The 23,020-nt window shown below is 48.9% G+C and overlaps 1 protein-coding gene across 2 annotated transcripts; it reads left to right on the top strand.

Moving 5' to 3' along the window:
* Window positions 1–55: 55 nt before the first annotated feature.
* Window positions 56–21,626, top strand: FKBP8 (FKBP prolyl isomerase 8). 2 transcript variants are annotated; one of them, XM_081895734.1, is made up of 10 exons: window positions 56–205; window positions 4,137–4,211; window positions 9,979–10,291; window positions 11,381–11,550; window positions 13,899–13,987; window positions 14,652–14,869; window positions 16,231–16,403; window positions 16,879–16,956; window positions 18,322–18,453; window positions 20,415–21,626. In XM_081895734.1, exons 3-10 carry the CDS (start codon window positions 10,000–10,002, stop codon window positions 20,499–20,501), a joined length of 1,239 nt encoding a protein of 412 aa, XP_081751860.1. In that variant the 5' UTR covers window positions 56–205; window positions 4,137–4,211; window positions 9,979–9,999; the 3' UTR covers window positions 20,502–21,626. The 2 variants fall into 2 exon arrangements, with proteins under 2 accessions (XP_081751860.1, XP_081751859.1); XM_081895733.1 differs by lacking the exon at window positions 56–205 and adding an exon at window positions 3,802–3,884.
* The last annotated feature ends 1,394 nt before the right edge of the window (window positions 21,627–23,020 follow it).

Raw genomic sequence — 23,020 nt, 5'->3', positions numbered from 1 at the left:
ACCCGGCCCGTTTCCTTGGCAACGCGGGGCCTGCTTCCGCGCTTAGCCCAGCGCGGCTCGTCCTCCGTCTCGATTGGGGAACTCCGCTGGCCACGCCCCCTTGCCCGCCCCAGGCCACGCCCCTTAGCGTCTGGCTAGGAGCGCGGAGGAGACGCCAAGCGGGTGCCCCTGAGCATGTGCAGAGTGCATCTCCACAGACAGCAAAGTAGGCTCTAGATTTACGATATGTAATGAAGTAAATGTAATAAATTATAATTTAAGAGAGGGGGAGAACCCTGGGGTTCTGGGCATGTGCAGAGTTTATCTCTTATTAAGAAAATAGAAATAAAAAAATAACATTTACATCCTGCCCGTCTGGCTGGGTTGGGCCAGGCACTCTGGGCAACTTCCAACACATATATTAACAACATGGAAAATGAATTAGGTTGACAACCTTCTCCGAGTTTCTGAGCATGTGCAGAGTGTGTTTCTCCCTACACAGCAAGATGGAAATATGCTGGCCCCCAGGGTTTCTGGGTATGTGCAGAGTGCATCCCTGGACAGTCTGCTCCCAGTTGGGTTTCTGGGCATGTGCAGAGGTTTAATTTCTCCTTAAAGAAGATGGTCGGTCGCACCTTCCCCCCCTGGGTTTTCTGGCCACATGGAGAGGGTGTTACTCCAGAGGCAGCAAGGTAGGCATATGTTGGCTCACCAGGGTTTCTGGGCACATGCAGAGCGTAGATCTTGACAGACTACAAGGTAGGCACAGGCTGGCTTAGCCTACCTGGTAGTGGCGCATGGCCTGAGGCTGAAATGTGCTTTTGGGGTGCAGTTTTCATTCTACTGCCTGTTTCACGCTGCCTTGAGCAGAGTCCTCTTAGAAGCCAACCCAAAATGTGATTAAAGCAAGTTATAAAAGTAGTTAATACAAACAGCACCCCAAACCACCACGGGAGTTACTTCTCAGAAGACATGTTTGCAGATTAATCCAGTTTAATGTTGCAGTGTGTGTGTGTGTGTGTGTGTGTGTGTGTGTGTAGAAGTCCCTTCTTTTATCTCTCCTGAATCTTACAGCGCTGAATCTTTTCCAGCTGTATAATATCCTTTTTGAGGTGGGGCGACTAGTCCAGCACACAGCATTTCAAATGTGGCTACATAATAGATTTGTAGAACAGCAGCTTTATTCTCAATTTATTTCCTAATGATCCCTGGCATGGAATTTGCCTCTTTCATGGCTGCCACATACTGGGTTTAACATCTTCATTTGAGCGAACTACTATGAACCCAGTGTTACATTCCTGGTCAGTTATTGCCAGTTAAGACAAGGAGCATATAAGTAAAATGATTTTTTTTTTTGGCTCCAACATTCATCCCTTTACATTTGCATTGCACCCCTAACAATTTAGTTTCATCTGCAAACTTGGCCACATCAGAGCTCACCTGCCCCTGCTGTCATTCTGTGACTGCGAAACTTGGCAAAAGCTGATTTATTGCACACTTAATGCAATTAAATGCCAGCTATTGCAATTTCCCCTCTCCTTGGCTCTTTTATTTTTGAGAAATCAAAGGTGGAGGGGTGCATGGGACAAATACTTGGCTGAGAGACAAATACTTGGCTGAATGGTTAATACATAACCTGACTCTTGTGTTAGGCAATCCAGGCGAGTCTGCACTCTGCTTTTAAGGACACTGGAAGTTACCAATCCTCTGGCCCATCCAGCATTTTCCCACAAGGTGTGGGAAGTTGAGAGAGTTGCCTCCTGAGGTTTACTCTGCAGGCAGGTAGACTGCCGCTGGATTTGGAGCTTCTGTTGAGTGTGGAGGGGATCTAAAACAAGAATGTCCTCGGTTATAAGCTGATTTGAGCCAGTTAAATGTTTTCAGGCAGCTCCTGTACCTGGGACAAGTACCTGCCTGCTGTTTATCCCACATCCAGTAGTCAGAGATAGACTTCCTCTGTATAGGGAGGTTCCATCACTCTCTCATGGCTAATAGGTGCCAATGAAATGGATGTGGAGCCTGTGGCCAGCCTCATTGTTGCTGGATTCTGGACCCCCATCAGTGGTGATGGCATTGCAGGGGCTGGACTAGATGATGCTTAGGGTGCCCTCTGATGACATTTCCATGAATCTGGAGGACATCAGTTTCCTCATCCCCTGACAAACACCTCAATACTCCTATTAAATTATTAAACATTCCTATGAGTTGCTAAGGACGCAGGTGGCACTGTGGTCCAAACCACAGAGCCTATGGCTTGCCGATCAGAAGGTTGGTGGTTCGAATCCCCGCGACGGGGTGAGCTCCTGTTGCTCGGCTCTTGCTCCTGCCAACCTGGCAGTTTGAAAGCATGTCAAAGTGCAAGTAGACAAATAGGTACCAATCTGGCGGGAAGGTAAATGGTGTTTCTGTGCGCTGCTCTGGTTCCTGCTGCCCACATGACCCGGAAGCTGTACGCCGGCTCCCTCGGCCAATAAAGCGAGATGAGCGCCGCAACCCCAGAGTCGGCCACGACTGGACCTAATGGTCAGGGGTCCCTTTACCTTTACCTCTTTATGAGATGCTGGACTGTGTATCTATAACACATTTAACAGGGAGAGAAGAATAGTGTCCTATTTTAATAGCTAAATGTTGGGACAGATCTTATTCTTAATATGCCCTGGGGCAGTCCAGGGCTTGGACCCCGTGCCTATTGGCCAGCTGCTGGTTACACAGGAGCAAGCTGAATAGTGACTGTGATCCTTACTTGGGAGTACCGTAAGTTCTATTGGATGCAATAGGAGTTATTTATTATCTTCACAATGTCCCTATGAGGTACGTTGGGCTGAGAGGCAATGACTGGCCCCAGGTCACACAATGACCTTCATGGCCAAGTGGGGGGTTCAACCCTGGCCTCCCAGTGCTCTAATCACTAAACCACATTACCCATCAGAAGAGCCCATGTAGCCTATTAGTCCAGGATCCTGTTCTCACAGTGGCCAGCCAATGGGAAGCCCACAAGCAGGACTCACAGATTCACAGAACTGTAGAGTTGGAAGGGACCCCGAGGGTCATCCAGTCCAACCCCCTGCAGTGCAGGAATCTTTTTGCCCAATGTGGGGCTCAAACCCACAACCCTGGGATTAAAAGCCACATGCTCTACCAACTGAGCTATCCCAGGTTCCAAGAGGAATCCAAGCACAAAAGCTCCCAGAAAGCAGCATTCAAAAGCGTTGCTGTCATGAGGACTAGTACCCTGAGTAAACATACACAGAATTACTCAGACAGTTGAATGGGCTTGCTGGACTGCTATAGGTGGCTATAGCAGTGTAATTTGAAACGAAGGCCAATGCCTTTATTTTGCTATTAATCTGTACCCAGATTCCTTAAATTTATTTATTTATTTTTGCCCTTTGCATTTTTGCCCTTTGCCCTTTATTTTTGCCCTTTGCATCCGCATTTTATTATCACACTTCAATAGTCTGCCCTCTCTTCAGAAGCAGCCCAAGGGGGCATGCAGACTTCTCTCCCTCCCTGTTTCCCCCCTAACAACGACCCTGTGAGGTTGGGTTCTGGACACCCATTTGCTAGGGAGCAAGCCCTGCACAAAAACATGGAAAAGGATCAAACCGAGAAACAAGGACACAGAACTTCTTAAATTATTTTAGAAAATAATTTCATTTTTCAAAAAATGAAATAATGCAATAATACAATAAAATTTTACAGTCAGGCTGTTTACGAATTTTAGGCAGCAAAATAAATCAGATCTGCCTGGGAAATATTTTTCCTCCCTTTCCCTTTAAGAGGGAGGGGGCAGGCTTTGACTGGCAGCCCCATTAGCCAGTAGCGTTGACTTCCTGTTGTCAGCTGAGCCAGTGGTGGGGGAATTGAGGTGGGGGTTGGTGGGAGAGGAATCATTCCTGGACCAGGTGAGTGCCTTGCAAGCAATACATTTGGGGGGGGGGAGAAGAGGGGAGGGCAGGAATGTGGGGGGAGTTCTTAACAGTGGGGAAGGCAGAGATTGCACCCATGCAATGGGGAAAGGGGTGGTGGTGGTCCAGAGAGGGCAGTTGCCTGGACTTTGCAACCTGGGCGGGGGTGTTTGTGTGTTTGCAATCCTTTCTGCATGAGCTGCCTTCCTCTCTCTCTTCCCCTCCATTAAATTTTATCTTGTATTGCAGGTCGTGCATGTGGCGCCTTTCGAATCCGGGACTCGAGGGCTCGAACTCCACGCAGCTCTTGGGAAGCCCATAGCGGTAAGCCCAGGACCCTGGATTTGCCATTTGCTCATCTGCCTGGCTGCCAAGTTTTAGGCAGGGGGGGGGAGGGATTGGAGGAAGCGCCTGGGGATTAAGGCCTAAACCTTGGAGCCCGGCCAGGGGGAGCCTGGGCCCATGTGGGGTGGGTGGCGTTTCAGAGGCTAGGCCACATCACGTAACCCTGCTTTGAAATCCAACACAAATCTTCTCTCCGTTTCCCCCGTGTTGCTGTGATAAGCTTCCTAGTCCTCAAGATCTCGTGCGTTGGGTGTGGGTGTGCGCCCTCGACTCACTTTTGTGGCCTAGAAATACACATTATTATTATTATTATTATTATTACTCATTTCATTTATCCCGGCCTCACCCGCCCTTGCCACCTCTCTGCGTGTGGGTTGAGGTGAGGCACGAAAATATGTCCTGGGTTGCAGGCGTCTTTGCCTGCCTGCCTGCCAGCCTGCTTGGATGTGTTGGGGCAGAACCTGGCTTTTGGATCAGGCTGCTGGGGCTGAGCTTTGCTGTCCTTTCGTGCCTGCCTGTGTCAGAACGCTTTAATTTTAATTATAATCCTGAGATGGCATGCTAAAATGGAATGGTGGTTATTATTATTATTAGATAATTTATTACGGTCAAAGACCAGCTCGCATAACACAATAAAAACAGCGTTCATAAAGAGAAAATATACAATCGGAGCGGATTGCAGCAATAGCTCATGAGTTAAAATTGAGATATATACATGCACAGGTACAACTGAGATTTGGGCTACCATAAAAATTGACCCTGAGGCACCCCAAAGGGCGACTTCAGCATTTCCCTAGTAAGCTATTTTATTCTAGAGGATGATCTGTGCCTACATCTGGGCGCAGAATCTGGCTACCAGGTAGGTCATATTATTTTTTATTATTATTATTATTATTATTATTATTATTATTATTATTATTATTATTATTATTATTTATTATTATTATTATTATTATTATTATTATTATTATTATATTTATTTATTTATTTATTTATTTATTATTTATTATTTATTATTATATTTGCCATAATGGTCAGATCAGAGCACCAATAAATTACAACAACCCTTCGAAGTGTTGCAGCAGGTGGGGGCCAGGGAAGGGTGCCAGGGGTTTGGCTCAGAAAGAAACAGAGGGCGTCTTGGATAAGGATATCTGCTTAGGGAGTTCAGCAGAGGCGAGATTCGAACCCGCCCTGGCTTCCTGCTTTTCCCCTTGCATGCACACAGAATCATAGAGTTGGAAGCGATCGCTAGGGCCATCTAGTCCAACTCCCTGCAATGTCTTGAACCCACAACCCTAAGATTACTGTACTCTGATATTGTTCCGTACCATCTCTTCAGCCGTGAGCTTTCCTTCTGCAAAAGGCAAAATTGCAGGCAGACTTGCTCGAAGGTCGGAGGCTTTATCTTCTTAAAAACCTTTTAGCTGCCTTAACACTGTGTCCCTGGAGCTCAGTACTGCCTGTACTGACTGGCAGTGGCCCTCCAGGGCTTCTGGCAGGGCACATTCCCAGATCTTCCTAGGGATCCCATTAGGGATCGAATCAGCAGCCTTTTGCATGTGACGCAGGCGTTTTGCAACCGAGCCCTTCCCTCGGGGAGTTCCACAGGTTAATGACATGTTGCGCAGACACTGGCTGCTTCCTGTTGTTTGTGCTGCGAATCTGCTGACCGTGAGTTGCTTGTTCCCTTCCCTGTCCTGGTGGAGCCTGAGAAAGGGGTCAGCCTGGGGTGCCCCGGGGTCTGTCTGCTGGGGAGAGGATGGGTGCTTGTGAGTGTAGAAGGCATGTGAATTTCTGAAGGTTCAGGGAGACTTGGCCCCCAAAATAGGCTCCTCTAGGAACAGAACCGATGAACAAACTCATCATTACTTAGATTTAGAAGACATCTAGATTTGTTTTATTATGTTTTTGCGTATGTTGGAATCCACCCAGAGTGCCCAGGGCAACCTAGTCAAATTGGCGGGGTACAAATAATGAAATTATTCCTGTTATTATCATTATTAGGAAGGCATGTGAATTTCTGAAGGTTTGGGGAGTTTTGTCCATGAAAAGCTTCCTCCAGCAACAAAGTCTATGAATAAGCAAATTCACTTATTATTATTTATTGTTGTTGTTATGCGAAAGTGGGATTGATTTGTTTGTTATTGATTTATTTATTTGTTTGTTTATTTCTCTGAGGAGCTCAAGGTATTGTATGTGGTCCCCCTGCTCCTCATTTCATCAACACAACAGCCCTACAAAGTAGGTTGGCTTGGCAGACAGTGACTGCACACCCCCCCAAGGTCACCCAAGGTTCATGGCTGAGTTGGGGGATTTGAACCCAGGCCCCAGTCTGGCACTCTATCCGCTACACTTCCCAGTGTTGGTATTAATATTATTACTTTTCTGCAGGAAACAATTTCCAAATTCACACACAAACACAGAGGGGAAATAATAGAAAAGTGAATATAGTGCTATATTATATAATATATGTCTCCAGCTAAGGGAGCTATTCAAGCCTATTGGTCTAGGTTAGTCATACCCAGCGACTTCAATGGGTTTATGCCGATTGCAATGACTAACATTGAATACAGCTCATGATCATTGTTTTAAAAAAAGGACATTTCCAATGTAGGTCATATTCTGAGCAGATCCATTATTGAGATCCATGGGCATTGCTAGCGCAGGTCCATTAATTTCCAAGGCGTCTACTCCTGAAAAGCTCAGCTGGGAACGACCCATTCTGTTTCTTCTTAAGGTAATGTTTTCTGACCCTGCAGAGAGGCAAGTGCCGTATTGGCTGTGATTGATCCCTGCATTGCTGGGGGTTGGGATACATGACCCTTGGGGTCCCTTCCAGCCCTGCAGTTCTGTGATGAACCCGCAGTAAAAATTTGGCAGCTGTCTGCCTGCAAACCCTCAGTTTGGTCCCCAAACTGGCTTAGGGGACCTTCACCCTGGTGGGTTTCCCTCTTGTGGCCTAGCCTACCTCGCAGGGATCAGCACAAGAATGAAAATTCTGATGATTCTGATAATGTGTTATGGGCATGAGGATGGGAGTGCAGGGATTATTGGTTTTTTCTTATTTTTGTAACATATACTGGCCTTGGTCCAGTATACCTGAAGGAGCGTCTCCACCCCCATCGTTCTGCCCAGACACTGAGGTCCAGCTCCGAGGGCCTTCTGGCGGTTCCCTCCCTGAGAGAAGCCATGTTACTGGGAACCAGGCAGAGGGCCTTCTCGGTGGTGGCACCCACCCTGTGGAACGCCCTCCCACCAGATGTCAAGGAGAACAACAACTACCAGACTTTTAGAAGACATCTGAAGGCAGCCCTGTTCAGGGAAGCTTTTAATGTTTAATAGGTTATTGTATTTTAATATTTCTGTTGGAAGCTGCCCAGAGCGGCTGGGGAAACCCAGCCAGATGGGCGGGGTATAAATAATAAATATTTATTTATTTATTTTGTGTTTTATGTTGTGATTTTATCTTGTGAGCCACCCTAAGACCCACGGGTATAAGACGGCATGCAGATTTAGTAAGTAAATAAATAAATACAATGAAAGTAAATAAATGAAAAGAAATAAATATTACATTTGCATTCTGCCCTTCAGTCTGTAGATTTCAGGGCGGTTCACTACACAGAAAAAAATAGGGGGTCTCTGGGTAGCTCAGTCGGCAGAGCACGAGATTATTAATCTCAGGTGAGTTTAAGCCCCACACCGGGGGAAATCTCCCAGCATCGCCTGGGGTTGGACTAGATGACCCTTGGGTTCCCTTCCAACTCTACAGATTCTATTATTCTTCCTTCCTTCCCTCCCTCCTTCCTCCCTGCCCACCCACCTCTTGAACTTTCGGGCAGGAAGGGATAGGATCAAAATCTCTATGGGTTTTTTTAAAAAAGTTCTCAGCGTCTGCAATCTCACTGGGTCACAGGGTGGCTAAGACCCTGGAGATGTCTTGATCTGTCCGTAGGGTCATTTACCCACCCCCAAACCTCGGGGGGGGGGGGGTGGCGATTTCTCCAATACACATGCTTGGGGTTCTGTTAAGGACAAAGGGGAGATTCATACCCGTCTCCTCCTAACACCTGGGAGGTGGTCTTGTCAAAATAGGAGCTGAATTGTAAGCTAGGAAGTCCCCAGTTATCATGGCTGCCTTTTGATGTGGGCTAGAACCTGCTAGAGAGTGCAGGGTTCGAACCGTTGCAGAGACATGAAGTGTGAGCTTGGGGGCCGGTCTCCTCTTTCCGCCAGACCTACCTTGCAAGGTTGTTGTTGGGGCTTAAAATTAAGAATTGGGATAGCCAAGTATGCCACATTGAGCTGCTTGCACAGAGAAGGAGGAGGGTGGCTGAAATGGAAACAGAACCTTATTAGGAATGGGGTGTTTGGCCTGGAAAAAAAGAGACTGAGGGGGGATAAAATCATGGAAAGGTCCCCCAAAGGTCATCTAATCCAACCCCCCCGCAATGCAGGGAATGGCCATCTTCCAGTATCTCAAGGGCTGTCACACGGAAGAGGGAACAAGCTTGTTTTCTCCCGTGTCAGGAGGGCAGGACTCGAACCCGTGGCTTCAAGCTGCAAGAAAGGAGATTCCGACTAAATATCAGAAGGAACTTTCTGGGGGTAAGAAGATGTGGTGGACTCTCCTTCCTCCGAGGTTTTCAAGCGGAAGTTGGTGGCCATCTGTCCAGGATGCTTTAGCTGAGATTTCTGCATTGCAGGGGGTTGGACTGGATGACCCTTGGGTGCCCCATTCCAGCTCTTCAGTTTCTGTGATTCTGTAATCCTTAGAGGGATACAGGGAGAAAGGTGGGCTGAGACCTGCGGGTATAGGGTGGTATACAAATTAAGTAAGTAAATAAATAAATAAGTTAATGCCGTACCCGAAAAAATAAGAGACCCAAGCGCCCCAACCTTTCTTCATAGGGGTTTCACAGCATTCCCTTCCTTTGATTCCCTCTCCCCATTTTATTTTATTTTTTAGAAATAATTTTTATAAAATTTCTGTTTTACATTTTAATAATAATAAATAATAATAAATTTTATTTATACCCCGCCCTCCCCGGCCAGAGCCGGGCTCAGGGCGGCTAACACCAGTAAAATTACAGTAAAATCATAATGGGGGGGGGGGGGGAAACCCAATTTAAAATACAAGTTAAAATGCAATTTAAAATGCAGTCTCATTTTAAAATAACTGATAAATCAAGACCATAAGGGGAGGGAAACGTAAGGGTCAGACTGAGTCTAAACCAAAGGCCAGGCGGAACAGCTCTGTCTTGCAGGCCCTGCGGAAAGATGTCAAGTCCCGCAGGGCCCTAGTCTCTTGTGACAGAGCGTTCCACCAAGTCGGGGCCAGTACTGAAAAGGCCCTGGCCCTAGCTGAGATCAATCTAACCACCTTGCGACTTGGGACCTCCAAGGTGTTGTCATTTGTGGACCTTAAGGTCCTCCGTGGGGCATACCAGGAGAGGTGGTACGTGGGTCCTAATATTCACTTAACCATCCTTAAAATATCAGTAACTTCCCTTCCTCTCTTTCCATGGTTCATTTTGCACAACATAAATACCTGCATATTTTATATAAACTAAACCGTTCAGTATTCCATTATTACATCCATCAAAACTTATTTACCCTGTTGAGTTTATCTTAATGCTGCCCACGTTTCCAAATAAACACAATTTCCCTCCATATATTCAATAAACATTCCCCAATCTTCTTTAAACGTATATGTTCTTCTTCCCTCCCCTTTTTCCTTTTCCAGCTGCCCTGATCCGCCGCCGCCATGGCTTCCGGGGGAGAAGGTCTGGACGACATTTCTCCGGACTGGGCGGGGGCCAGCCTGGTGGACCTGACCTCTCCCGAGCTGGCGAAATCCAACACCTCCACGCTGGACAGCGGGGAGGATTTCGAAGTCCTGGATAACGACGAGGAGGAAGAGGAAGGGCGAGACGAAGACCTGAGCGGCCTCCCTCCGCTGGAGGACGTGCCCAGAAACGACGGCCGAGAGACGGCCGCCTCGCAGCCCCCTGCTCCAGAAGACACGGAGGAGACCCCCGAGTGGGTGGATGTGTTAGGTGAGGGCACCTTGCCTTTGGACGGCACCTTCAGCACAGGCAGAAGTTCCGCCGGTGCAGCTGGGATCGGCTTCCCCTCGGGCCCACCTCTATTTCTCCCTTCTGGAGAAATTCTATGATTCTGTGATTTTCCTACTTCTGCTTTCACTTCTACTTTTTCCTCGTTGTCCCCTTTCCCCCATGTCGAAATTAATTGCAAAGGATGCAGGTGTCAGGATGGTTCACAAGATAAAACACAAAATACATAAGAAAAATAAAAATAGGAACAACTCAAAAAAAACCCTCTCTGCCTTTATATATGTCACAATATATGACAGACGTCTGATAAAGGGTCTTTTTAGTTACTTTTTCTCTGCTCTTTTTCGTCTCTTTTGTAAGGATCATGAGTATTTTATTTTATATTTTCTTTTTCTTTATTATGCTTCTCTCAATATATTGATTTTTATTTGGCGCGGGTGGCGCTGTGGGTTAAACCACAGAGCCTAGGGCTTGCCGTTCAGAAGGTCAGTGGTTCAAATCCCCGCGACGGGGTGAGCTCCCGTTGCTCGGTCCCTGCTTCTGCCAACCTAGCAGTTCGGAAGCACATCAAAGTGCAAGTAGATAAATAGGTACCACTCCGGTGGGAAGGTAAATGGGGTTTCCGTGTGCTGCTCTGGTTCGCCAGAAGCGGCTTAGTCATGCTGGCCACATGACCCAGAAGCTGTACGCCGGCTCCCTTGGCCAGTAAAGCGAGATGAGCACCGCAACCCCTGAGTCGGTCACGACTGGACCTAATGGTCAGGGGTCCCTTTACCCTTTACCTTTTATGTTAAAAATCTTCCATAAAGTTGTTGAAAAAGATCAGGAAGAGCAAAACTTGCTTCTCTGATAAAAAATACAGATTTCTGGTATCTTATCTGTTTCACATTCAGTTATACATCTGCAAAAAATATACACAGAAGGTCCCATCAATTGCCATCTCCCCTCATTCAGAAACCCAACGCCTTGTTGATGACCCAATGAGGAACACCAAATATCATCCCAATTAATTAAAGTGTATACAAACTTCTTTCTGCTCTCCTTCATGTTTCTCTCGGTTCCTCCCCACAGGGAGCGGTTTGCTGAAAAAGAAAGTCATTGTCGCAGGTCAGGGACCGGAGACCCGGCCGGTTAAGAGCCAGGATGTCACCGTTCGCCTTAAGACCATGCTGCAGGGCGGCACGGTGGTCGAGGAGAACCCCAGCCTCACCTTCACGCTGGGGGACTGCGATGTCATCCAGGTGCGTAAAACTCTCTTTTGGGTTGTGAATACCAGTTGTGAGGGAACCAGCTTCTGAATACCTGTGATGGCCTGGGAATCGGATTCAAAGGCTGAACCGGAGGAATCCCAGCCTGCACAGGAGTCCCCGCCTCCAGGGCCGGCTGAGCCGGGGCAGGGGCTTGAACCTGAAGGGCCCTCACCTGTGCCGGATCCTCAGGAGCAGACGCCAGATGCATCCACTCTGGAGGTGATTGAGAACCCATTGCCTACAGGTGCGCCTCTCCCAGCCCTGTCAGGGGAAGGTGAGCCTCCCCCTGGGTCCAGTAACCCTCCAGCCTCTCCTGAGCTGCAGAGACTCAGGGCAAGGAGGCGGAGGGAACTGGGTTCTCTCAGGAGGAGTGCTCGCCTTAAGGCCAGGAGAGGCGGGTCACCTGTGGGCTGGGAACGCCCCTGGCCTCAGATGTTCCCGACCACACCCGGCTTTTGCTTCGAACCCAGCTTCCCCCTTGGTGGACAGTGTCCAGACCCTCGGCCCAGGACCGGACTTTGACCACGCCTCACGGTAACCCCCCGGGACCAGCACAATACCAGTTGTGAGGGAACTGTACCTGGTTGGTCTCAGCTTGATCCAGTTTGGTTCCAGAGCAGGAGAAAACAAGCTTGCTCCCTGTTCCATGGGACAGCCCTTGAGATGTTGGAAGATGGCTCTCGTATCTCCTCTTATCCAGGCTAAACGTACTCATCTCCCTCAACCATTCCTCATCAGGCTTGGTCTTCGCTGCCCTCTGCACATATTCAGGCATCTCAATATCCTCCTTAAATTGTGGCTCCCAGAACTGGGCACGGTGTTCCAGGTGGGGTCTGATCAAGGCAGAACAGACCTGGATTGTGCCTTCCCTTGACCTTGACCCTGGACTTCTGTAGATGCAGCCTAGAATAACATTAGATTTTTTTTGGGTGCTGCATCACATGGTTGACTCACGTTACACTAGGGGTCTACTTAGGGTCCTTGTATTTACGGGACCGCCTCTCCTGGTCTGCCCCGCAGAGGACCTTAAGGTCCATGAATAATCATAGTTTAGAGGTCCCGGGCTCTAAGGAAGTCAGATTATCCCCCACCAGGGCCAGGACCTTCTCACTGGTGGAATACTCTGTCCCAGGAGACCAGGGCCCTGCAGGATTGAACCTCCTTCCACAGGGCCTGTAAGACAGAGCTATTCCGCCTGGCTTTCAATTTGAATTTAGCCTGATCTTTTATTCCCCTTCCTTCCCTCCCCCTCCCCTTTTTATGAAGATTCCCCACTCTGGGATCCCACAGCTAATTCTCCCCTGGTCTCCTCGCTGGCCCAAATAGGACTAATTTAGCCAGCTAGCCCTGGGGATCATCTAATGTTTATTGGATGGATTTCCCCCCTAAATTGATTTTTGAATTCTGAATTTATTGTTATTCACGTTTTATACTGTATTTTATGCTGTTTTTGGTTGCATCAATTAAGTGTTTTAAATTTGTTGTTAGCCGCCCTGAGCCTGGTTTTTTGAACTGGGAAGGGCGGGGTATAAATAAAAAATTATTATTATTATTATTATTATTATTATTATTATTAATTGATTTTTTTCACATGTACAACTTACTGACAAGCCAGGTGTGCCCCATCCTGTGTTGGTGCAGCCATAAGATGTTCTCACAACTCTTCTTATGACAGCTGAATGGAGCCGCTACCTCCAGGTGACAGATCCTGGGGAGCCACAGGCAGAGAGGGCTATCGCCCTCCGATCCTGTCCTCAGGCTGCCTTATAATAATAATAATAATAATAATTTATTATTTGTACCCCGCCCATCTGGCTGGGTTTCCCCAGCCACTCTGGGCGGCTTCCACAAAGACCAAAAATACACTAATGTGTCATACAGTAAAAACTTCCCTGAACAGGGCAGCCTTCAGATGTCTTCTAAAAGTCAGGTAGTTGTTTTTGACATCTGGTGGGAGGGTGTTCCACAGGGCGGGCGCCACCACCGAGAAGGCCCTCTGCCTGGTTCCCTGTAGCTTGGCTTCTCGCAATGAGGGAACTGCCAGAAGGCCCTCGGTGCTGGACCTCAGCGTCCGGGCAGAACAAGGGGTGGAGACGCTCCTTCAGGTATACTGGACCGAGGCCATTTAGGGCTTTAAAGGTCAACACCAACACTTTGAATTGTTCTATCCTCTTGGCCACAGTGAGAACCAGATATTGGACTAGATTATCCACCTTTTCCTGCTAGCTGAAACGGCTGTGTTCTCCCTCAGCGTACCAGCTGCCAAGAATCTTACTTCTGCTCTGGGAGGGATCTCCTTCCGTCCCAACAGTTGCTGGAGTCATTTTCTCCCTTTGCAGGCCCTGGACCTCTGCGTACAGCTAATGGAGATGGGAGAGACAGCGCTCATCATCTCAGACGCAAAGTACTGCTTCGGCCGGCAAGGGAGGTAGGTGGGGGGAGGCGAGGGATCCCTTCCCCCAGAGGGCTGACGGCAGATTCAGTCCCCAAGGAAAGAGGATCCGCTGAAACCTAAAGTAATCCTTTTGCTTGTCCAGAATCTCCCACTCCTCCCCTTCCTAGGATGACCCTGTAGGATTCAAGTGTCATGAGTGTCCTGTGTAAATCGGATAAGAATAATAATTTTATTATTTGTAGTCCTCCCATCTGAATGGGTTGCCCCAGCCACTCCGGGTAGCTTCTAGCATATACAGAAACATAATAAAACACCAAACATTAAAAACTTCCCAATACCGGGCTGCCTTCAAATGTCTTCTAAAAGTCAGATAGCTGTTTATCTCCTTGACATCTGCAGGGAGGGCGTTCCATAGGGCGGGCACCACCACTGAGAAGGCCCTCTGCCCAATTCTCTGTAGCCTCACTTTTCACAGTTGGGGAACCACCAGAAGGCCCTCATAGCTGGACCTCAGTGTCTGGGCTGGACGATGGGGGTGGAGACGCTCCTTCAGGATCTTTGGGGTGCCTCACCTGCAGTCTTGCTGTCCTCTGTCGGAGTCAGGGTCCTGGGCTGGTGGGACTTTGGCTCTGATCCCGTAGGGCCATGCCCATGCTTTTTATGAATGGGGTGTTTTTTCCTCGCCCTTTCCAACCAGGAGTCCGGACATCCCCCCTGACTCATCTCTGGAACTTGAAGTGGAGCTTCTATCGGCCCAGGATGCCCCCGACCTGGAACTCCTAAATGGGAAGGAGAAGATTGAGCTGGCGAACCGGAAGAGGGAGCGTGGCAACTTCCACTACCAGCGGGCAGACTACATTCTGGCTATCAACTCCTACGACATTGCGCTGAAGATTATCGGCTCCAGTTCAAAAGGTGCCTGGTCCTCCATGGCGGGTGGGGGTGGGGCTAACAGGCACTCTTGCTAAATATAGGAGGACGAGCGGCTTTGAGCCCCAGTTATCAAAAGCAACAACAATTTGATAAAAGATATCTCCCTGTACACATGAAAACGCAAGGCTGTCGTCACGCAGCACTCATGGCAGGATTTGTAGTTACTCATCACAGTCCTGGACTTGCGTGGAGGCAGGGTGCAGTCGGCGAGCATCATTCAGCCCAGACACAGAGATCCAGCTCTGAGGGCCTGTGGAGCGCCCTCCCATCAGATGTCATGGCGGTCGCACATGCGCAAAAGCGCTAAATCACACTTGCGCATGCGCAGAAGTGCTGATTCGCAACCCACGCGTGCGCAGAAGCGCCGCTGCGGGTTGCAGATGTGCGTCCCACACAGATCACGTTTGCAACCCGAGTGTCTACTGTACACGACTTTTAGAAGACCTCTGAAGGCAGCCCTGTATCAGGAAGTTTTTAATGTTTGATGTTTGACTGTGTTTTAATTTGTTGGAATTGAGTCACTGAGTGACTGGAGAAACCCAGTCAGATGGGCCGCATAATAATAATAATAATAATAATAATAATAATAATAATAATAATACAGTCATACCTTGGGTTAAATATGCTTCAGGTTGAGGATTTTCAGGCTGCGCTCCACAGTGACCCGGAAGTAACGGAACGGGTTACTTCCGGGTTTCGCCGCTTGCGCAGACGCTCAAAATGACGTCGCGCACATGCGCAGAAGCGGTGAATCGCGACCCGCCCAGACGCGGGTTGCGTTCTACTCAGGATGCGAATGGGGCTCCGGAATGGATCCCGTTCGCATCCAGAGGTACCACTGTAGTAATAACAATAATAATAATAAAAATAATAAAAAAATAAGGAATGGAGAGACATAGAGACAGCGCAAAGTGAGGAGGGGCAGCAGACCCTACACTACTTATTCCATCTTCTGCTCTCTTCCTAGACACTTTGAATGAGTTGGGTTTTATTTTTTATTTTTACAGCTGGGGCGGCAGAGGGGGAGATTTAGGTTGCGGGGGGGGGGGTTGCATTCCCTTGCAAGACAGAAGCAGGGGAGTGTTGCTTAATGGCAGAATGTGCTCCCTTGAGAGGTGGCGGTCTCCCCTTCCTTGGAGGTTTTTCCGCAGAGGTTGGAGGGCCACCTGCCTGGGGGTTGAGCTGGGTGAACCTCAAGGTCCCTTCCAGCTCTACAGATTCTTTGGAGGTCCACAGGTCTCCCATTCCTAGGAAGAGCCCTCGTTTTGCCATTTCAAACCCGCACCCCTGTCCAAGCTGCAACCCTGCCCCCTTTCTAGTAACCCCCCCTTCCCCCCCTGCAGTGGACTTTACCCAGGAGGAGGAGGAGGAGTTAGTGGATGTCAAGATGAAGTGCCTGAACAATTTAGCCGCCTCTCAGCTCAAGTTGGACCACTACGATGCGGCCCTGCGATCCTGCAACCAAGTCCTGGAACAGCAGCCGGACAACATCAAAGCCCTTTTTCGGAAGGGGAAGGTAGGGGTTGTCTTTCAGGGGGTGGGGAAGGGTAGAGGGTCCAGGTGGCTCCTTGTTTCACCCTCGCAACAGCCCTAGGTGTGGCCGAGACACAGGGAGTGGTCCAGGGGCACCTGGTGGACTTGCATAGGTATGGTTGGATTTGAACCCAGGCCTCCGGAAAGTGCATGGATGCCCCCTTCCCGGGATGCTGGCAGTGTGGTGCAGTGGTTAGAGTGCCTGGAAGCCTGGGTTTCAAATCCCCCACTTGGTCATGGAAGGGTTGCAGTGTATGGGTCCTTTTTCTTCTGCTGTTTTTGGACTGCAACTCCCATCTTTGATAGCCAGCAGGACCAGTGGTCAGGAATGATGGGAATTGTAGTCCAGAAACAGCTGGCTTTTCTTATGTCCTTGAAAATGGTGGATTAGGAAACACAAGTTTGGAAACCTGCAAAACGATCCACTGTAAATACGGGTTTTGTCTATGCTCTCCTAGGTCCTGGCACAGCAAGGCGAATACAGGGAGGCCATCCCCATCTTGAAAGCCGCCTTGAAGCTGGAGCCATCGAATAAGGTAAGGCTCAGAGCATCGTAGGTCTGGAAGGGGCCAGAGGGTCATCTAGCCCAACCCCCTGCAATGCGGAAATGGGTCAGAATCTGACCCGCTGCAGGATCTTCACCAGGCGATTCTCAACAGCTGGTAGCCAAAGGCGTATGTCGCCGCTGCCCCCAGATGTGGCTTTCTTCTGGCTTAGATGGCTGATAGAATCCTGGTACCCTTGAGGGCATCCAGTCCAACCCGGCGCCTGAAGCTGGTTGCCCAGATCCCTGCCCAGCAAGGGAGAGAGCCCACCAGCACGTTAGGTCATTGCAAACACTCAGTTGCCCTGCATTAAATTAAGCCGAGAGCCAGGTATGGTGGGGCAAAGCCCAACCGGGGTGTAGGCTCAGGTGAGGAAACTCTGAGGTTGCTCTAGCAAAGGGCAGGTGGCAGGTGAGTCCTTATATATAACAGAAGCAACAGGTGTAACCCAGGTTTTAGGACTCACCTGTCCTGCAAGAGTCTAGCAATCTCCAGCAGAATCCTTCCTTTGTGATGCTCTATTACATTCTATCATGTTCTTATAATTTCTTGCACCGTTTCCAGCTGTTTTTGGACTACAGTGCCCATCATCCCTGAGCACTGGTCCTGGTAGCTATGGATGATGGGAGTTGTAGTCCAAAAAAGAGCAAAAAGAAAAGAAAAGCTGGAGACCCAAATATATCCATGGCTAGTAAAACATTCATCTTCAACCAGGCCTTGTGTGCTGCTTAACATCCTATACCCTTTTAAATGTTTGTGGGAACTAATGGGTACCCCCCCCCCTTGTTCTTACTTTTATTATGCATTTTGTGTTTTTATCTGGCGTTTTCACGCTGTGAATTGCCCTGAGATCTATGGATGAAGGGCGGGATACAAATTTAATAAATAAAAATCCGTGCTTCTCTTCTACACAAAAAAAGGTGCCAGAATTGCATACCTTTGTGTACTCCCAGAAAAAAACCAACATTGTTAATAATAGTAAATATTTTCTGTTTTGGGCAGGTCACATTACTTTTTAAAATTAGTTTTCAATGTTTTATTGATATTCTTCAAATGATTTTTTTTTTTTTTTGGTCTATGTATTTTAATCATTTTCTTCCAAAAACACATAATTGAACCGCTCAATTTTTTTTTAAAAAAAATCATCAAGTGTGGTATAGTTTTTCTATAAGCCAAACATTGACCGAGGCATCTGAATGGAGCCTCCGCATTCCACAGCAGTCTATCCCTTGAAACGGCAAACAAACCCAGAGAGGCTCGTCTAGGGACCCTTTTGGTCTGATCCAGGAAGGCTCCCTCCTGCTTCCTCTAAAATACACCTTCCTTATTTCCCTGCACCCCCCCCGCCCCCGCCAGACCATCCACACGGAGCTCTCGAAGCTGGCGAAGAAGCACGCCGACCAGAAGTGCGTGGAGACGGAGATGTACCGCAAGATGCTGGGCAACCCCAGCGGCCCCACCGCCAAGTGCAAAGACAAGTCATCGCGGGTAGGTCACACGACCGCTGAGGCGGGAGGGCTCCCGTGGGTCATCTAGTCCAACCCCCTGCAAGTGCAGGAATCTGTGTGCGGAGACAACGGAGAGTTGCACCTTTGGGGGTGAGGGAGGTCAAGCCGCTGGACAGTTGAGGTCCAGCTCCGAGGGCCTTCTGGCTGTTCCCTCGCTGCGAGAAGCCAAGTTACAGGGGACCAGGCAGAGGGCCTTCTCGGTGGTGGTGCCCACCCTGTGGAACGCCCTCCCAGCAGATGTCAAAGAGAAGAACAACTACAGTGGTGCCCCGCAAGACGAACGCCGCTAGACGAAAGGGTTTTCCGTTTTGGAGGCGCTTCGCAAAACGAATTTCCCTATGGGCTTCCTTCGCAAGACGAAAGCCCATAGGGAAATCTCCGGGACAGCGGGGAAGCGCAGCGCGTCTTCCCCACTGTCCTCGGACCTCCTCTGAAGGCTGGCGATGGGGCGGAGAGCCCTCCTTCCCCTGCCAGGCTTCGGAAGGCTGCTCCAAAGGCTGGCGGCGGGAGGAGGTCTCTCCGTCCCACCAGCAGCCCTCGGAAGGCTGCTCCGAAGGCTGGCAGCGGGAGGAGGGTTTTCCTTCCCACCGCCAACATTCAGAATGCTGTTCTGAATGTTGGCGGTGGGGAGGAAAAACCCTCCTCCCACCGCAAGCCCCGGGAACAGAGGAGAAGCGCTGTGCGCCTTCCCCTCTGTTCCCGTACCTGTGCTGAAGGCTTGCGGTGGGGAGAAAAGCCCTTCTCCGCACCGCCAGCCTGGCAAGCGGTCTCCATAGGAACGCATTAATTGATTTTTAATGCATTCCTATGGGAAACCGTGCTTCGCAAGATGAAAAACTCGCAAGAAGAAAAAACTTGCGGAATGAATTAATTTTGTCTTGCGAGGCACCACTGTACCAGACTTTTAGAAGACATCTGAAGGCAGCCCTGTTCAGGGAAGTTTTTAATGTATGACATTTTAATGTATTTTTAATCTTTGTTGGAAGCTGCCCAGAGTGGCTGGAGAAACCCAGCCAGATGGGCAAGGTATAAATAATAAATTATTATTATTATTATTATTATTATTCTGCAGCTGCAGAGACCCAGGTGGGAGAGACGTGTTTTCTTGCAGGCAGGGCAGAAGAAGGTACCTGGTTGTGCAGCTGTAGATGCAGCAGGGAGCTCCTTCTCTCTTCGCTCCTCCCAGCGGTCATTCCTCCTCTGGTCAGGAGAAAACTGTTGGCAAGAGCTGTTCAACAGCGGAACAGTCTCCCTCTGGAACTTGCAAACTCTCCTTCCTTGGAGGTTTTTACACAGAGCTGGGATGGCCATCTGCCAGAGATGCTTTAGCTGCGTGACACTCCAGCAGTGCAAGCAGTTGGGTCTGGTCTTCATTTTAGAATTGCTAACACCTTACCTTAGTGTTGCTGTTTTTTTTTTTTTTTTACCATTTTAACATAATTCTTTGACATCTCTCATTTTTAACATTGCTTTTAACTTCATGTTTAATAGTATGCTTTTCTTCTTACTTCTCTACTAGTCGTTGACTGAAATATTTATATAAGCAATAGACTAGAATAATAGCAGTAATAACGATTAGTATTAATACAATAATAGTACAGTGGACGTGCGGGTTGCGAACGTGATCTGTGCGGGAGGCACGTTAGCAACCCACAGCGCTTGCAACCCACAGCGCCACATCTGCGCATGTGCAGGTTGCGATTCGGCGCTTCTGGGCATGTGCAAAGCGCAATTTAGTGCTTCTGCGCATGCGCGAGCTCCGAAACCTGGAAGTAACCTGTTCTGGTACTTCCCGAAAACGCGCAACCCAAAGCGTCTGTAACCCAAGGTACAACCGTATAATAATAGTAATAATAATAGCAGTAATAACGATCAGTATTAATACGCTAATTGTAATGCAATAACAGTAATTGTAACGACAATACCATCTCTCTTTCCCAGTCAATTCCATGGAAGTGGCTCTTTGGCGCAACAGCCGTGGCGCTGGGGGGCGTGGCCTTGTCGGTTGTCATCGCAGCCAGGAACTAGCGCCATCTGCTGGCAGGGACGACGAGGAGCCCAAGCGGAAAACCAGCCCCTCTTTCCTCCATCCCTTCTCCCCACCACGGCACCCCCATCCCACCCCCACTCCGGCTCTCTTCAACAGACGCACCCGCAGCTCTGGACTGTAGGGTGGCAGCTGGGGTGGGGGGCGGGGCTTAGCCCCTCCCCTCCCCAGAGGCTCCGCCCACCCTCCTCTTAGTTGCGAGATGCAACAGACCCCTTTGCAGTGGGGCCGGCGGGGGAACCGGAGAGATCCGTGGGGCAGGGTGGTGGTGGTGGGGAGGTTCGGCGCCATCTCTCTCACTGCAGAGACTGGAATTCGCAGGATCTCAAAGGGACCCGGACTTGTGGGTATCTTTTTGTGGTGGGGGGGGACGGGACTTGGATTTCACTGGAAGTTCTGATCAATCCTTTTTGAGTGCCCCTTTCGGCGGTTCCTGGTTTCTGTCAGGAGGCGCGTGGCGGGCAGAGCTTGTGCAGCCAAGTGTGTGTGGGTCTTTTAGGGTCCTATGCAGAAGAGGGGGAACCGGTGGGTTTCTGTAGAGGAGGGGGGGGTACAGAAACGGACCTCCGCAGCGAGACAGGGTCAGGTGGGTTCTCTCTTTGCTTTGGTCCGGCCACAAGGAACCGTGGGGACTGTTTAGGGCTGTGCAGGGAACCGTGGGAGCTCTAGCTGTACTGATTCCGACCCACAAAGTGAGCACCATGGAAACTCGGCACACTTTGGGGGGGGCATGCGGTGGGTTGAGGGGGGAGAAGAGAGTGGAGATGAGGACGGGTGGGTGTTTCCCCCCCAAATCCCCCCCTCCGGAGGCCAAACGAAGGGGCAGAGGCCCCCTTTTGAATCCCCCCTTCTGAATTTCCCCCATGACTCCTTCGCCCCCATCCCAGAGCCTTTCTGGCACCAGCCTTAGGATGGCATTCTTGGGTCCCCACCCCCCCCAGCACCCACTGGTCTGGCCTTCCCCAGGACATGTCCCGCCCCCAGCCCAGGCAGGACGCTCTCGTTTATTAATTATTATCATTATTTTGACCGCTGTCAGGTTTTAAACTGTGAACGCCACCACTGCCCCACAAATTCTCTAATAAAGAAAATCTGTCAGCAGCGGACCACAAGATTCTGATGCAATTTTTTTAATTTTATTTTTTTGAGGGGAGGGAATTATGTAAAAGATTTGGGTGAGCGAAGAATAAATATGGAGCCTGATGGAGGAGGGCAGCTGTGTATTAAAACTGGGGGAGCACAACCTGCTGGGAAAGTGGCCCTCGAGGACTGTCTGTGTGGCCCCCAGAAACCTTCCCTGGTAACGTAGTTTCAACTACATTTTTTTTCTGGATGTGTCGCCTCTGTAACAAAGGTTGCTGCACCAACAGGCAAGCATTGACGTGTTTTCAAATGGTTCAGTTTAAGGGTGCTGCCGTGGCTTGAAAATTCTGAGTTCTAGCTGTTCAGATAGACTGCTCCTGGCTCCTGCTCTTTGCAGTAAATCAGCTCAGAAGCTCTTTAAAAAACCCATTTTTAAAGCAACACGCACACATCATTGTTCAGATCTGTGCATGTAATGTATTAGTGCAACCATCTAAAAAAAGAAAGTCCTTTTTGGGGAAATTTGGGGGCTCCCAGAGGTCTGCTTACTCCAGCTTTCACCCTCCCACTAGGGCTGCCCAGATGCCACTGTAGCTGCCCCAGGCCTTCCTTCCTGTTTGCCTCCTAATAATCTGGCATTTGTAGGTAGACTGTTGCTAAAGATGGAGGCTCTCCTTCATGATAGCTAATGGCTATCTCTCGGCCTGTTTTGCATCCTGATTCCCACTGTGATGATGAATATACACGGTATATATATAATTTGTCCCCAGCCACTCTGGGCAGCTTCCAACGATTAAAAATACATTAAAACATCAGTCATTAAAAACTTCCCAAAACAGGGCTGCCTTCAGATGTCTTCTGAACATCAGATAGTTGTTTTTTATTAAATGATTATTCACAATTCTGTAATCAAACAATTTCAAATATTCTTTACACACATACAACTACCTATGATTCTAAGAAATTGATCCTCTGAAATATTTTAACATTTAACATTAAGGTATCTGAAGCATCTAATGTTTGGGCTACTACTGCAAGGCCAGGGTGATTTTACAGACAGGATCTATTCTGTAAAACTACAAGTAGAAGGTGCAGGGTTTGACTTTCTCTTTGGAAAGCAAAACTAGGGTGTTTAATGATGATCCAGTAAACCCACAAATAAGATTGTTCCCTTCTGTCCTAAAAAATTGGCTGGAGGCTCAACCACGCATGGTTATAAGTCACCGACAAGGCCGTAAATCCGTCTCATCCAACCACAAAATGATGTTTGTTAGCCAAATGTGCTTGGCTGTGGTAGGCTGCAACTACAGGACCACTGAACCGCTGCAGGGGGCACTCCAAAATTTGCCTGGCCGTCTGCCCTTACTAAGCCTCCCAGCAACCCATAACTTGGGTTTCCGTCTTGAAATCCTGCCAA

Source organism: Podarcis melisellensis (genome assembly GCF_964234715.1).
Source record: "Podarcis melisellensis genome assembly, chromosome: 18".
NCBI classification, from domain to species: Eukaryota; Metazoa; Chordata; class Lepidosauria; order Squamata; family Lacertidae; genus Podarcis; species Podarcis melisellensis.
The sequence above is the reverse complement of the archived record's forward strand: the minus strand, read 5'-3'. Positions and strand labels throughout refer to the sequence as shown.